This window comes from Gallinula chloropus (assembly GCF_964237585.1).
Source record: "Gallinula chloropus genome assembly, chromosome: 14".
NCBI lineage: Eukaryota > Metazoa > Chordata > Aves > Gruiformes > Rallidae > Gallinula > Gallinula chloropus.
This window is the reverse complement of record NC_140099.1, coordinates 17,040,574-17,057,991: the sequence shown is the minus strand read 5'-3', so window position 1 is coordinate 17,057,991 and position 17,418 is coordinate 17,040,574. Positions and strand designations below refer to the sequence as shown.

The 17,418-nt window shown below is 39.0% G+C and overlaps 1 protein-coding gene across 1 annotated transcript in view; it reads right to left on the bottom strand.

Annotated features, from left to right (window-relative positions):
* Positions 1–17,418, bottom strand: part of SLC24A4 (solute carrier family 24 member 4) — a gene marked incomplete at its 5' end in the record, with an annotated part of 85,001 nt that overhangs the window by 9,365 nt on the left and 58,218 nt on the right. Inside the window, 5 exons of the mRNA XM_084270765.1 lie at positions 8,233–8,377; positions 10,365–10,534; positions 15,202–15,344; positions 16,236–16,289; positions 16,960–16,985. Of these exons, the coding sequence (XP_084126891.1) occupies positions 8,233–8,377; positions 10,365–10,534; positions 15,202–15,344; positions 16,236–16,289; positions 16,960–16,985 (538 nt within the window). The remainder of the gene's footprint in view (positions 1–8,232; positions 8,378–10,364; positions 10,535–15,201; positions 15,345–16,235; positions 16,290–16,959; positions 16,986–17,418) is intronic.

The following is a 17,418-nucleotide window of genomic DNA, read 5'->3' as shown; positions in this document are numbered from 1 at the left end:
CACCTCATTTTAATTCTGTTAACAAGGCTGTAAATATGCTATGGTAATTTATATCTCCTCCTGTTTAATTTGTTACAGTTTGGATCACTAAGACTCCTCCTAGTTCATATTTACTCCTTGGCTACCCAAGTTGCTAAGAACCCAGGTTCTTAGTCAAACACAGTTCAGCATGGTCTAGGTCAGTAATTTCCCCAGTGTGTGATTCTAAATGGAGAGTGAGTGAGTGACTGTTAGACAGGAAAAAGTGATGGATCCGATTCTGATCTGAGTGACTTCAGTACTGTGACACACAGGACATTCAGTCCCATTACTCTCTTCAATAACATGAACAAAAGAAACAAAATTGCCTGGAGAACAAAAAAAGAATAAATAGATGCACTCAGCCTCTGCTGGGGAAGATGCATCATGTCAGGGATCCCTTCTAGTGCCCTGAATCAATTAAATGCTTAACTGTAAGAATTCACAGACCCTTACCAATGGCATTGCTATGCTTGCTCAGTTCTAGGAAAACCAAAACATTATTGAAGGAGAACTTGCCTTTCCCTTACCTTTGCTCAGTTTGAATGCACATGTGTCAGATTAAAATTCCTGGCTCTGTTAGTGGTGATGCTTTATTCACATCATGTTGTGAGTCAGAACAGTTTTTTATAGCTGGATGTTTTGTGGAAGTGACATTTGCATTGACTACATAGCAACCAGGCTTGAGACTTTGGGGAACAACAACTGACTGTGACTCCAGCTTTGGCTGGATTAAGCGAGCAGTTGACTGGCCATTTGCAGTTAGTCTGGAATAGCTCTGAATCACCATGGCCAAAGCAGCCTACCTACTTGACACCTTGTCCACTGACTCCTATTTTGTATCAGGGTTTGCCCACTTTTATAAACCTTTATATAAAGCCTTCAGTATATCTAGGCTCAGTTCTGCCTCAGGCCGTTTTCTCCAGCTTACTGTGCTGGGTCATGGAACTTGTGTGGCACCCAGTGCTGAAGAACTCCACTCTGATACTGTAACTAGGCAGTTTTGTAAGAATTTACTAAGTAACTTTAGCAGCAACCTCAAAACAAAGTGAGACTTCATTTCCTCAGGAAACAGATGACTTCATTCATTTCACCTGGCTTGGATGAATGCACAAACATTATACAGCTTGAAAACTTAAATTATTTTCTTTTAGTTCTTTTCAAAGTAATTCTTGTGGTTCTCTGCTGTTTCATTTCTGACCACCCATTAAAATAATTTAGTGATAAATTTGTTAAATTGGGGTATGCTTTTAGTTGATGACAAACTGTTTTATGATTGTTGCTTAGCTCCATAGTGCATCTGCAAGGAAGAAAATTATCATCCTCATTAAGTCTATTATTCAATACATAGCTGTTCTGCAAAACAGCCAAACAGGCCCATTATGAGACCTTATCTCAGTTGTTTCAACAGCAGTACTGGCCACTCCTGTGAGCCCTGCATCTGAAGGCTCTTGTGGCAACCCATATAACTGAGAGAAAGTGTATTTTTTTTGTTGCATCCCTCCCTGACAATAATGAAAGAATACTGCTTTATTACAGAAAACAATCCTGGTCTATAATCTGTTCCCTTCACTGTGTTGTAAAAGAGAAAGATGAGGGGTTTTGCATGAAGTTGTTCCTACTTCATACATCCATTTTTCTGTTTCTCCAGATATTTGGAACCCAAGCACGCCAAGTATTTCAGAGAAGTATCATTACAGATGATTACGATGTTTCTGAAAACACAGCAGCAGCCTTACTACAGAGCCCTTTGCTAAGTTTCAGTACATTTCCAGGCTTCTCATCTTTCCAGATGTTATGCTCACAATACTTACTTCCACATACAGATAATGTCCTGGTGAATGAAGTCAACAGCACACATCACAGCACTGAGAGGAAAATAGTATTTCTTTAATGTATTCATGTGCCTTTTTATGGGGAAAATACCATCCCATTTGCAACATTCACACAGAGTTGGGAGGCACTCAGTACAAAAGTGTGAAACTAATTTGTGGTTTCATTCAGATCAGGAATCTACCCTTGAAGTAAATCTCCTGATTGTCCCCATTTACTGTATTTTGGTTGGCAATTTACTGCATTTTAGTTTGCAGCACTGAGAAGCCTTGCATCACACAACAAGATCTCCTTGGTATAAAGTTGAAACAGAGGCCAAAACTTAAAAGAGCTGCATATAATGGGTGTTCTGTCTGAAACAGAACTTCCAAATGCACATAATGTGGACAGCCTACATGTCCTAGTCAGTAAGATGCATAGAAAACATTTTTGTTGCCTTTAGACAGACTGGGGTCTGCAACTACACTGTGAGGAGTCAGATCTAAGTTACTGTAGTCAGTTAAATTTGATAGCTTTTCCCTTAGTTTCCCCTTTAAAAGTGTGTCAGTCAAGCACAGGCCACGGCTGCACACGAGGTACTTCAGAACGTGCCTAAACCTTCACATGTGAAAAAAGCCTCTTAAACAAAGTAATTAGTAGCTGACTGAACTAAAATCATTACAACATCCCTGGAAAACATGAATTTAATTGCCACACAGAATTTTCATAACTTTATTATTATGTAGTCATATAAATCTCTAATTAAGGTAATGAAAAATAGGGTTGGTTTGGGTTTTTTTGTTTTCTTTTGATAGTGGTGAATTTAGAAGAAAAATAAGGACTGGCCAGGCTGGCCTAGGAAAATTGCTGCTGCAGATTTTTTTGGTGTTCCACTTTATAATTTTTAAATTCCTTTTTTATCTTCCTAAATGTCTCTAACATTTTTCATTTGAAAAAATCCTAACCCAACAACTTTTTTCTCCCCAGTGAAAAATGATTTGTAAATCACCTGTGCCCTGCCCTAATTAGGCTTTGTATGCTGTGTTTTGATTTACACCTGCATATCATTAGCAATATTAATTCAAATCTCATCCTGAAAACGTGTAGCATTAACACACACACATCCACATTGGGAGCTTTGTAATAATCCAGAGAGTAAGTAAATATCTGCTAGAAAGTGCTGTTGTTCAACAGAGTTGAAACTGATTGGAAAACTTTAATACATGTAAATTAGCCAATCTGAAAGCCTAATTCATTTCTCAGCATGTGCTGCATCCAAAATGCAACTGAGGAATATAAATTTTTGTCTTTAAGCATGGGATTCAACATAAAAAAAAAATGAAATAAAGAACTAGATCAATTGTGAATTTTCCATCCAGAATTATTTTCCACCCCAAAATGCCTTTGCTGCAAAATAAAAAAATTTCTGAGCAAATGTTTTTCAATATGCTGTTGGGCAAATGACCACAGCAGCTGCCTCTCCAGCTTCTTGGAAAATCTTTATTGATTTCAGGTCTGCAACTTTCCTAGGAACTGTGGAGGCAAGAGACTGTGCTACCACACTACAGACAGGCTACATAGTGTGTAAAAGGCTATCCAACCTTTGTCAGCCTTCCAAGTGGGCAGTGGACATATTAAAACGTTCTTATTGCAGTTCTGCTGCAACGGAGCACTGGAAATAATTCTTTTTTATTTTTCTGTGGAAAATACTGAGGTTTTACTTCTCATCCTCATCCAAAACAGACTATTTTCCAAACTACTGACACTTTTCTCGGAAGTTCCATTTTCCAGAATATGAGTTCCAAATTCAAGACTGTCAGATCTGTCTCAAATAACCCAGGTTTCTATTTTCAGCCTGTGCCTTTACCACGCTTTGCATATGCAGTTTATGCCAACAATTTTCTCTTAAAGACACATTTTTGATACAGTGGGGACTGGTCTGGAAAAAAAAAAATGTTCCAGTATGCAGAAACAAGCTTCACTCTCAGAGTTACAACAGAGTTACTACAGATTTATGTAGGACAATATGACACACACACACAAAAAGAAATGATTGAGCAGAGATACTCCTCATACCTCGACTTGCTTGGGTTTTGGCATGCTTTACTTTGTGTGTTTTGTAAGGGAGAAATGGGATTTATAGACTTCCTGAAGTCATTCTTTGCCCTTTCAGAGTGAACTGTTGAGTTACTAAATTAAATCCTTGCCCACTTCTCTTTCTATTTAACCTGTGTATTCCCTCCAAGGTAAAGCAGATTCATTGCTCTTCTGGAGGACATTTTCCAGTTTAGTTTTCTACAAAAGGAGTCTGGCTCACAAGTTTAAAGAATATGATGCAAATCAAAGTGCAGTGCATGAGAATAACAGTAAGATCTGCCTCAGAAGCCCACTTGTGTTCTGAAATAAAATTCTTTGGTAGGTGCACCACTACACAGGCAAAAAGAAGCTCTTCCATAAAAGCATTTTAAAATACTACAGTTAGGTCCTGCTCTGATCTATCTTTTTGGAATAACTCTCATACAACATGAAAGAAGGTATGGAAACTAGGTCTCTTCCTAACTCAGTCGCCTAAATTGTATTTCCAAACTCTGGCAAAAGCACCATAAAGCAAGCCAAAAAGAGGGTTTGAGGAGCAACTCTAAAGAAGAATCAAAATTCACAATAATTCTTACTTCAAATGCACTAGGACCAGGAAGACTGCCAGGTGCACTGGTGACCAAAGCACAAAGGATCACTGAGAGAATGTAAGGGCATTGTGAAGAAGCTAAAAGGACTCCTGCAGCAGCGTTTGCAGAGACAGAAACTACAGAGATTTCCACATGGAATTCTCTTCTGTCTTTCACTCTACCATGAGGGCATACAATTCCACATGGGATATAACAAAGTGTTACAGCATCCTGAGTGTCCAAAGTGAGGTACATGGGATTTGCTTAATTCGCCAATTTTTTTCCCCAATAAAAGACAACATCAAATGAAGCAAGCAGGAGCAAGGTTCAAAACCAATAAAAGGAGGCCATTCTTCACATAAACATGAAACTCCTTCCCAAAGGATGTTGTGGGTGTTAAATGTTCAATTCAGTTCTTAGTAAGAATCAGACAGGTTAATCAAGAAGAAATACATTAGGATTTTTAAATATTAAGACATTACACCCCATCCAGGAAGTTCCTTGTGCTGAAAACAGCTGAAGGTCAACTTGTCCTGTCTCATTCTTCCCCAGACCTCTTCATAAAGTTATGGTTGAAGTATCACATTGGGCTAGACAAACATTTGGTTTCACCAAGAACAAACATTTTTTAGATAGTACTAATTGGTTTTTGCTTCTATCTTAAATGTTGTCTTTGTATTTTGGATCCATACAAATATGGTGAGGACTGCTAATCTTCTTTATTGCCATCTCATTTTAGCTCTGAGAATTATTGTTCCTTTTTTAGCTAACACCATCATGACTTCTGTAAAGCATCCACGGTCCAATTCTGTAAGAGACAGAGTTTTGCTTTTCTGTGAAACCAGCAGGAGCTGAGAACACTGAGTGTTTCACAGAATCCTGAACATGTGACAGTGGATGGGATTTAAGCATCCATTAAGAGCTATGCAGAAGGGCTTTTCTGAGCCTGGGCTCTAGAAGACTACTGAGCTATGTAAGGGCTTTTACACAGCATTTTGTTGTCAACAGATGCCTCCTCAATTTCATCCTGCTTTATTCTGATCTGTTTTGTTTGGGGTTTTTTGGTTTTTTTTTTTTTTTTTTAATTGTAAGACCCATTTCCAAACAACCATAGAGTAATACATCAAATGAGTCTCTCTCTTTGAATATAATCATCAGGTCAAGAAAGAAATTCCTTTTATAAAGAGAATGTTTCTTCCTACACAGAAACCAAAGGTAAAGGCTGGTTTGTATGATACTCTATATAGCTCCCATAAAAAACTATGTGTGCTCTCCTGTTTCAAGATGGGCCTGAACCTGATGGGTGAATCTCTCTGGATGTTTGAAATATGGGATCTAGACTGAATGCTATAGTTTGAGACTGTTTTCATGTATTTTTTTTTCTCTGTTTTTATAAGCAAAACTTAGAGATGGCAAATGATTACTGGGAATCACTCAGAGATGATGTAGTGCTTTAAACTTCACTTACACTTATTTCTGTTTCAGAAAAAAAGTGTTCTTGCAAAAGCATCTAGAATACACAGTTTGAAGGAGGAAAGCAAACCCCAAAGTAGGCTAAAAAGGTGACTAGAGAGCAGCAGAAAAAAAAAGGGTTTGGGCCAATTCATACCCATTTCTGTGGCAGCTCTTAAAATACCAGAGTGAATTTTCTACTTAGCACACTGCAAGCAGTTCACTTGGAAAGTCCTATTGGAAAGTGAAAGCCTATTCTTCACAGAGCTTTTTATAGCACTGAAAGAATACATGAACTTCTGATCTTTAGAAAATGTATGTGCTTATTCCTGGTCTGAAAATGCATCAAAAGAAAAACAGATGGGATTCTGGGAAACTGCCTGCAAACTACCTTTTCCCTAAAGCCAGTTTTAAATGTCAGGATTTTTTTAGGTTACTGATTGTACCACAGTACTTAAACAACAACAAAGCGTGATGCTGGTTCTTTACTTTTCTCCAAAGTTATTAAACTGGTACTTCTGAAAGCAAAAATGAAAGAATTCTCCCTCAGAATACATAAGTTGAGCAATGACAGTCCAACCAATACATAATCATCTCCAGACAACAGAGGAGTAGCAAAACCTGAAGGTAAAAATGTGGATTTTAAAGAATCGCTTTACCGGTTTTACGCAAACTCTTGGTCAAACTTTTGCTCCATTCTACTATGACATGTTTCCTCAGTGGTTCTTCTGGATTGTTACACCTCAATTATCTTTAAAGACTTTCTCAAAAATGCAGACAAACTGCATTTAAGGAGGGCCAATGGCATAACAAATAACTCCCTCCTTAGTTAAAATTATTTTGTCTATTGTAACTGTCACAGCTTTTATGAAGCTCCACTCTTTCTATTTCTTATTTATAAAGTTGTCCTGAGTCATTAACCAATTCAAATATGACAGTTTGGTCTCCAGTTAGTGTCTTACACATGTTAAGATTTCTGTATTGTCCTGGCATGTAAGAACCACCACATGATTGCAGTGCTCTAATTAAAACTCAACTCAAAAACCTTGTTAAAACAACCCAGGTAAAAAATTTTCTTTGCCAACACGTATGATGGTTGAATCCCACATTTTAAAGATGATGGGGAGATATTTTTTATTCTTTAGAAGCTGTTTATTGCTGTTATTGTTTTTATTTTATTGGTGTTATTATAATTATTATTAATAACACTTGACATGCACAAGCATATTGCTGACTTGGATCCACGTATTTCACCATACAATAAAACGCTTTTATGTTATCTCATTGATTATCAGGAGCCCATCTAATGGGCCTATCTTCAGTGAATCAGTTTATTTCCATTCTTTACCCTGATGAAAGTCTGTAACTCTTGGCTGTAAGGACCCCCTGTAGGAGCACACAGTACACTTACACATGAAAACATACAGTTTTATCCAGTCTTCACATAGTCCATCTCAGTGTTTGTTCAGTCACAAACACCTCTTCTAAAATGAGAGCAACTGAGATCTCTAAGACATTAGAAGAATAAACATGGAAAAATCTTCCTTCATTTTCACTGCATGTGATACTCATTTACACCAAGTAATATTTGTGTTGAACAGTAACTGTGTGACAGATGACTACTGACTACATGTCTGTGAGGGGTGATCTAATCTCTGCTGTCTAATCTCCAAAGCATTTGGGGAAAGTGCTAAGGGCACCAACATAGTAAGGTTGGTTATATATAGCACTCCACACTAAAGAATTTCAAAAAAATTTCAAAAGGTATTATTACATACTGCTATTCAAAGAATTTTAATCACTGTCAAAGATATTGAACACATTTTCTCCCCCTAAACTTTTCTTCCTCTTCATCTAAGAAGCGTCCCCCTACAGTGACTAAATCAAGTTATTATATATTTATACATCTAGCTGCCTCTGGCCTAACAATCTCCAGCAGGCCAATATTAACTGTTCACTTCAAAATTACTAGCAGTGGAGTGCTCATCGTGTTAGTCTGACATGTTTCTATATAAACCTGCCTTGCCTGCATTCCCTTTGCCTCTGGCAAACCAGCACTTCCACCATTATTGTGCGTGATGGCTGCAAAACACTTTCCCAAGACCTGCTTTTAGCCACATAGCCTCCAGCCCAGTTCAGCTGCCATCAAATCCAGCTTTCAGTCAGTTAAATCAATCCCCTTCCTCCTCCTCCCCACATATGTTGTCTTTTCTCGCAACCCAGTCTTTGGCATTTCAATTATCTTCTGTTTCCTTAGTATAAACACCTGGAAAGTAAGCCTTACCTGGCAATGAAAAGGGAGATAGATTGTCTTGTTCATTTTCCTCCTCTTGGTTCACCACAGGAATGTTCCCATTTTCAATATTCCCATGTCTCCCATTCTGAAGTGGTTTGCTTGAGCCATTGGCAGACTGGATTAACCGCTGACGCTGCACAGTGTAAAGGACAAAACTGCCATAGTTTGGAAAATATTGATTTTGTTAAATCTGGTTTTGGTCTCTGTCCAGCCCCAGTCACATGAGCCATGATGTTTCTCCACAAAGCCTTCCTTCCAGTCAGCAACAAACAAATCTGCCTGTGCCAACCTCTCTTCATCAAGCCAGCATTGACCATTGACCTCAAAATTACTGGCAGGAGTCTTTCAAGAAAGCTACTGTATCTGTTCTTCTGCATCATGTTGTAATGAACATGGCTACTCTGAAGCACTTCTCGGTCAACAGTTCCCACTCCAACCAGAATAGCACCATAATCTACTGTAAGCACTCAAGATGTTTCAGCACTATCAGAGTTGACTTACAAATGACTCATTACAAGGATCAATCCTACTTGGCTCCAACTCTCCTCTCTCCTTCTCATCCCTATTACCTGAGGTACTTCAAAAGCAAGCCTAACGCTCATTACCTTTGTCTAAGCATACACATTCATGAAGCTTATAGCTGCCCCTGCAGTCATGCATAGGACTGCAACAGTTGCACAGTTCCAGTGATAGGTTTTAAACGTCAGTATATACAACCACTAAAATGAATGTGATGTGTAACAGTAATTTTATACTTCTATGAAAGAGAGATATTTTGTTTATTAGATGTGATAATGCAGGGTCACTAAGTGGTGTCTTTTTCATGACAAATTGTTGCAACTTCTTAAAAAGTGGTCTGGAATGCCTTGGAAAATAAAGTGATTGCACAACATGCAAAAAAAAAAATCTGAAAATAGTATGAATGCAGTGTAATGATGTGCTGAGTTGGCCCTGGCTAGAGACCACACACCCACCAAAGCTGCTCTATCACTCCCCCTCCTCAGCTGGATAACTCTCTCCATGGCGGTCCACTCAACTGGCCATTAGAGAAATTGAGAAAACTCATATCTGAATACTTTGCAGGCAGAATAAATAAGAACATAGATCCAAAATGGTCTGGTTTAGACAATTCTTAACAGGTCTCTGTACATATGTCCATTAAGAAAGATTTCTTTCCTAAGCAATGAATTGCCTGCAAAGCAGAACTTCTAGAGAGTCAACTGCTGCTGTGTGCCCTGTCTGCTTTTCAGCTCTTCCCTGGCATCAAGCTGACTTCCTAATAAACAATTCACTATTTTACTGTTAAACTGGACTTTTGTTACAAATATATTAGGGCTGCTTTCCTTCATTGGGGTACACACAGTGCTGGGTAGCCACATGAACTGTGTTACGATGTTCAAATTCTAGGAACTTGCTATTTCCTGAACTATTAAAATTGTATTTGCCAGAGTAAAAATATCTTGTATTTGACAATGTAGGGAGTGACTTTGCTGAAGTAAAGGTTGGCTGAGTATTTCACACAAGCTCAGAACAGCATCACTTGGCCAAGTCCTGTCACTTCAGCTGCAGGGTACGGATCAAGCAATATACGGTAGTGACAATGTAACAAGTCAGAGTCAACTGAACCTGTCCAGGGCAAATTTCCCTCATGAAAATATTTTGGTCCATTTTCGTTTTGATCTGAGGATTTTACTGAAGACTAAAGAGGTAGGCAAGTATCTGATGTGATTCTGATGTGCTGCTAAAATAAGAGGAGTCCTTAGTGATTTTTCTTTGCCACATCCATTATCATTTCTTAGCCTGGCCACTTTTATAATGATCAAAACCAGTTCTGCTGCAGTTAAAATCCAAATGTGCACACACACACACATACATACTGAAACAAACATCCTCTGGCAGGGGGATAAGGGAGTCCCTCTTTGGTGACTGCCCTCCCATTAAGACAGGCAGCATCACCAGCTGAGAATCCATCTTCAAATCTGCTGTGGCATAGCTGCTTGATAAAGACATAGCTCTTGCCCATCTCCGTGGAAAAATCTGAACTCCAGAATCAATACAAGCACAGCTCTCTGGCAACCCCTCTGCCTCATGGTCATGTACTGTTTTCTTAATGAACCTACCTCATTGATGATGAGTCGGCTTGCCATCCGCATTCTGGTGCGTGGTCCAAACTTATTTGTAATCATAATCCGTAATCCAGCTTCAGGGAACCGGTACTTGGGTGGACTGGAACAGATGATCTCATCTACCATCACAACACTGTTTTTGCCATACTGCTGCATCCCCTTCACTAATGATCACAATGGACAGAGTTAGTTATGGAATTGATCTTACCATGCTTCCCATCACCCAGAGTCATTCTTTTCAGGCTTAGGTGCTTTAATGTACAAGTGACTTTCCTGTAATATTTCTGCATCCTGGTCAATCTGCTCATCAGTTGTGTACTTTTTTTGGATCTGAATGAACCTCTAGGTTCCTAGATCTTAGGAACCTCTAAAGCTCTGCTATTGGATCAAGGTGCTGCACATCCACAAGTCCCTAATGTTGTGTTAACTCCTTTTAGAAATTCTCTTCACTCCTTCACTTGACCTCCAGAGAATATTATCACTGTCTCTTACATGACAAGTTTTGAAATGATGTAAAACAATTCTCAAGAACTAAAGTATATATTTTAAGTAAACTTTTATTAATATAAAGGAACCTATAACAACGTTAGGAGTTTTGTTCTACCGTGTTAGGAACACAGAGAGACAAAAATATATTTGTAATCAACAAAATTATATTGGGAATCAGCAAAAGTACAGGGAAGGACTTTCAGAGCTCAACAACAAACCAATATTCTCACAAATGCTACAGACTACACAGAGCAAGCAGAGCAAGGCTCAGCAGACAGGAGACATACCCATGTGGTGTTAGAAAGCAGGGTAAGAAATATGCATATGACTGTAATAAATATTAATCGTTACATGTAATAATAAGTAAGGAAATAAAACCCAACAAAATTCTTTGCTGCTTGTTTTCTGCTTTGCTTAGCTTGGCTTCACCCTCCCACTCCCCTTTTGCATCAAGTTACTTACATTAAGAAGAGGAAGAAAATTTAGGAGGTAGAAGTGAAAGATAGTTATTAGTGCATGGTTCCAGTCAGGAAGCAAAGGAAATCTAAGAAAACATTAAACTCAAACAAAGGAGTTAAAGTGGACTTGTTCTAAACATACATAAATCTCTAGTGGGGTTTTTTGGCATTGTTACAGTGTTGAAATACTTTTGTTTTTCAGGAAGAGGACTGGATCCATACATGCATGTATATCATATCATGCAAGAAAGGCTTTGCTGTCTCAGGCATCTTCTAACACATTTGAAGAAAAATATCCCTTCATCATCACCCAACAAGAAAAATCTAGCAAGCCTGCAAATCACCAGTAAATCGCTGTATCTTTTACCCTTTAGCATTCCAGTGTCTTGCTTTCTTTCACTAAAATGAGTTTTCAATGAGTACACTGGAGTCACCTTAAGTGTCATAAAGAGATCTTTGTTTCACAAAGAAATATGCCCTACTCAAAGAATCCACTCTGCAGTCTTGTCTTGCAGCTTAATATCTCTAATAGAGAATAGAACCAGTAGTAATTTTGTATTTGGTAAACATAAAGGAGCAATTATCCTCTCCCTGCCCTGACATCTAAAACAAATTAACCTTGTTGAGTACTGTGGCTGATGATGCAAATGAGAAGCACAACCACTCCAGTGACTTTCACAGTGAGAGTCTAGCAGCTTTTCCATGAAGGTATAAATAGCCAGCCACACTTCCTAGAAACCAGTCCTTGCAGAAAGAGGCTACTTAGGAACCAAGCCTCACAGAAGAGGACTCAACCAGAGTGGTAGCTTAACATTTGCTTTAGTTAGACAAAGAAAAAGAAATGTTTGACAGCACTCCTGGCAAGGCAAAAAGGCCAGACAGCTTCTTAACAGTCTCATCAGATTAACCACTCTCAAGTGAGTTTCTACAGTGAAGTCTCCAAAGTGCTTCTTGAATTTAGTGTCATGAACAACATGGAAGCATTGCAGTTACTGTGGAACTGCTTCTTAGAGCTCTAAGAAGACAGTGACCAAAAGTACTCAGCTTTGATGAAATAAAACATTTTAAAACTCAGCACTGATGTAGAATGCATCAGTATAAATATACACACATAACTAACTGCAGCTGTTTTGACTTACTGCAGCACATTGCTTTTTTATTTTCATAAAAGCCCTTCAGTCCCATTCCCTATGCCCATAAACATACATCTTGGCCCCATATGGTACAAACAGGGTCCACCTAAAAATTCCAAAAACAGGTTTCAAAAATACAAAATAGAGAAAAGCAATTTTTCCTTCCCCTTTGAGATATTCCTTAGAAAAATATTTTCTCATAATGGCTTTTCCTTTTAGCAAACTACCTGAATTTGTTGCTCACCACAAAGAGTGATAACCAGCAACCCTACCCAAATGAACAGAAAGCTTCTTGCTGACTTTAGCTGACTTCTGATCGGGCCCTCAGGTATCTGCACCGTACTGTTCAGAAACTCACTTTTTCAAAGTTTCTGGTTTTAGGGAGGAATCAAACCATGCCACCTGGTGGAAATTTGGGTCAATATAATGAAAGCCAAGGGCAGTGAGCCACATGTTCGTACTTTTCAAATAGAGGCATTCTTACCAAAGTACAGATATTTTGCCTTTACCTGTGTGTGTAGAACTCACCCTTGAAATTAAATTTATCTTGTGAAAAGCTCTCCTGTTTCTCTCTGAAACTTGAGTAATGGAAGCTTTTATGCTGTACCACTGGAAACTCTTCAAAAGTAACAAATGTACAAGCATAAAAGAGAGTTGTGCAGCATGTGAACCCCCCTTATATCTGCACCTTGAGTAACAGACTAACCATCCTTTGTAGGAAGAAGATTCCTCAACCAAAGCAACCTTTCTTTTTTGGGAAGTAATCAGACTTTCATCCAGTGGAAGATCAGACTGAGATTAGACCTACACCTTGGTGAAGCCACGGGAGTTTCTTCAGTGGAACCTAAAACTTGCTAACCACTGGATAGAAGTAAAGCAGTGGCCAGCTTTAGCAGTCTCCCTGCTACTAGCAATGCTTCTGTTTCTGAAAGCTGCTGCTGCAGATGGTGCAGCTTAGTTTATGAGGTCAGCCAAGTGTCAACTAACAGCTAGTCACAGATAGGTCATGGCATATTTTGAGTCAACAGGAGGGAGATACAACAGGTAACCATGCAATGGTTTCCTCGCACAGTTTCTTGATGCATAAGGCACTCATCTACAAACAGGCCAACACTGCCATCTTGTTCTGCTGATCACTGCAAACATTCACCTCCTTAATCTCTTCTCCGTGTCCTCTCTCATCCCAAACAGCCTTGGCTATGGTAATATCTGCATTCTCACATTTTGAACAGTGGTCCCTCCAATGCAGCATGCATACGTGTAATGGGTGCTGGAGAAGGAAAAGGGAATCTGACTGAACCTGCAGTCTCAGTGTGCCTTTGAGGGGAAGTAGAGAAGAATTCTGCTGAGGGCAGTTGCTAATGAAAACACCATTTTCTCTTATTAGCTTTCTTGCTCCTTTTCCTAAAAGTTCTGCATGAAGCATTAAGCTTCACCTTTCCTGAAAAGGAAATAGGTGGAGAGGCAAGCACTCTGCTATCATCCCTTTACCAGACAGTGGCTAGAGTGGCATGCAGGGAGATGACATCAGAACCCAACAAATGTCTTAGAAGTACTTCCCACTAGTATCTGTGTTCTTTAACTGGATCACCCATTTCCTGTGTCCCCACTTGAATACATCACCCATAACTGCTCTAAGAGGTATCCTCTGAACCTTGTATGTAAGTATCTCCATGTTCAAGCAACAGACTTCACTGTATCTTAGCTTTCAAAAATTCACTGTAAAATGAGATCAAAGTATTTAAAATACATCTTCATTTAATCATATTACAATGTCCTATAAGAAGTAATTTTAAATCTGTATTAAACTATTGTCTAAACACCAAATCTGAGTGTATCTATGTGCTGTAATTTCATAAAAATGTAATGACAGCACCTACACTGAAGAGACCCCATCCTAAACACTAAAAGCAGAAAAAGCAGACAGAATTCACTGAGTTTGCTCTAAATTCCTGTTTGCCACTACTTGCTGTTACATGAACACCTTTCCAACTCCTACCTACACAGCTGCTGAGGTCAATCTCCTAGAACGGGAGATGTTTGCAAAGAACAAACCAAGGAGACCTCATTCATCAGGAGTAGCCCAAGAGCTCACTAAATTTGATGGTTTATACTTTGAAGGTAGGAATGATACCAGTCTACAAAGAAAAGAGGGAATGGAACAAAAGAGGGATAAGACAATGATAAAAACAGGCTTACAAAAAAGCCAAAAAAAATACCCAGGTATGTTTTCTTACCTTCAGTACCAGAAGCTGGGTATCATCTTCTTCCCCTTTATGACAAAGACACAGATAACAAAGAACCTGCATTTCTCAGTTTTACATACGTGCTTGGCAATGTATGCAGAGCTATTTAGGCATGTGAAAGTTCTGAGGATCTGAACTCAACATATAATCCCTCTTGCCCACTGATCTCCCATCTCCTTTCCTTAAACACCCAAGTCTCAGCCTCTATTTCCAAACTAAGTTTTGAAGGGAAAATTCCTTTCACAGTGTTGTAGCTCACCACTGAGCAGGATCTAAAAAGGGAGTAAAATTGCCAATATGCAAAGCAGCTTTGTTTTCAGAATATAAAAAAAAAAAATTGATTGGGTTTTTTTCATCTGGCAGTCTGACTGCTGAATTGTCAAGTTAACCCAATAAAAATTCCTGCTTATGATTGAATAGTAGCACTGGTTTGACCTGCATTACAGAAATAAAAAGGATATCCTGTGAACTACTCTTTTTCCAAGTCCTGTCTGCTCAGCCTTACCTTTCAATAGCAATGGAATGGATGGGTCATCACAACTAGAGGCATAACATTTATTACCATCTTCCAGCTCATTGTTGACTGTGTCACCATTTCCAACATTCTTGCTTTTAAAGGTGAAGAAATTTTGCATCCTCAAATTGTACCTGAAAGTGCAAAATAAAGATCTGTAAAGGTTGGATCATTGCATTTTCTTGACAAACTTTTAGTGTCTGAGAACAACTTATGCAGACACACAGTAAAGCCTAGATGCATGTTCTCTGACACTAGGAAATTAAGAGTAAGGACCATCAAACTCAGTGCCAAGCTGATAGGCTGCACCCTTCCCTCATGAGACACAGCAAACTGCAAAAAGACTAGAGCAGATTTAGTGAAGGCAAAACACTGGAGCTGCAGCATTTTTCTTCCCTCTGGCATCAGGTCTCAATTTACCTCACTGTTTCTCTTAGTACTGTGTGGCCCATGGTGGCCACACTGATACAAACCAGAATGCTGTTGGTGTTCTTGGCCACCTGGGCACACTGCAGGCTTATACTCAGCAGGTTGTTGGCCAGTACCCCCATGTCTTTTCCACTGGGCAGCTTTCCAGACACTCTTCCCCAAGCCTGTAGGGTTGTTGTGACCCAAGTGCAGGATCTGGCAATGAGCCTTGTTAAACCTCATGCTTAGCAGTCTGTCTGATGTTCCTTGAACTTGCTTTCCAGAGGCTATAAAAATGTGTAATAGCTGATGTGCTTTGTGCTCACAATCCAGAGTACCAGGAAGACTTTTCATAGATCTGTGCAAATTACATTCTTTCTCAGCTATTTCTGAAAGCTACTTTACCTCAGTGGACTATGAAAAGGATGAATGAAAATGTTTGCTGTTGACTGAGCACAAATCTAAAGTGAAACTGATTAAGCATGAAAAAGCAAAGGACCTTTGCACAGAAAAATGTCTGGCTATATTGTCCTTAGCAGGAAGGCCAAGGACAAAACCACATCAAAAATTTTGGTCTGTTAACACCTAAAGGGCATATAGAGAAAAGATGCACTTACTTCATGATAAGTATGTAGAATGAATACATAATAATGAGTACAAGGCTTTCCCACCTAGAAGAGACCAAAAAAAAAGCGTTAGGCCTTTCAAACAGCTGTATGCTTTAGAAGTTTAATGTAGGAGTGTGCATTAAACTTCTAGTACAAGTTACATTTGCGTACACAGGATTTACACCATTCTTTCTTAGCAGAATCGAGGGGAAGCAGACTCTCAAGTTCCACTAAACATGCAAATAAAATGTAATGCATGTATTTCAGAAATGTGCCATAGCTACCCTCTGAGGATCACAATGTGGAGGCAATTTGACATTTCAGTGCTGAAGCACAGGCCACACATTCTGACAGGACTCTCTTAGAAGATTCTTATCATCTTTCACTAGGAAGATCAAGTCCAAGTCCCCCTGGACTGCTCTTTGGACACCTAGCACCCCCATAAATTTTAACGGCAGGAATGAGAGCAGCAGAACTTTGGTTACCCTCTCTGCACATGAGCCTTACATAGAGCCTATTTAGTTAGTTAATGTTTCCAGGTTCTTAAACTGACTTTTAGTTTTCCCTGATCATCATAAAAACATAACCAAAGAACACACATAGGATTTCCTAAATGTCAAATCCAGCTCACAGTCCCAGCATACACCCATGAAAGCTAATTACATTGCAAGTCTATTAACTGATCCATCTTACAGCAGATACTGGACTGTAGGAAATAATCTACACAACTTACCATTCTATTTTCTCATCATATATGAACTAGAAGAAGGGGAAAAAAAAAAGGAAACACATGAACTGACCATTTCTCCAATCTACCTTGAAAAACAGTCAAATTGATTTAATAGATACCAGTCATATCTAGCCAGAAGCCACTCAAGTTTTGAATCTTTCTCACTGAACTTTCAGGGAGTCCCTCACAAAGAATGAGCCTTATGAACACAGCTTGGATCCCTGTCAGTGATTGCTACAAATACTATCTAGTAAAACAGTGTGAGCAAGTGAAAGACAAACAGATATGTACACATGTACCCCTATGCTGTGCTGTGTAAATGAAAGTGAAGTCATGTATTCTGAAGAGATCTAGCTCTGAATCCTTTTAACAGCTATGCTAGTTTTAGTAGAAAAGGAAGTTGTTTACTTCTGCTCTTAGGCTAAATGGTTACACACTTTTTACTCCACCCTGTGTTAAGTC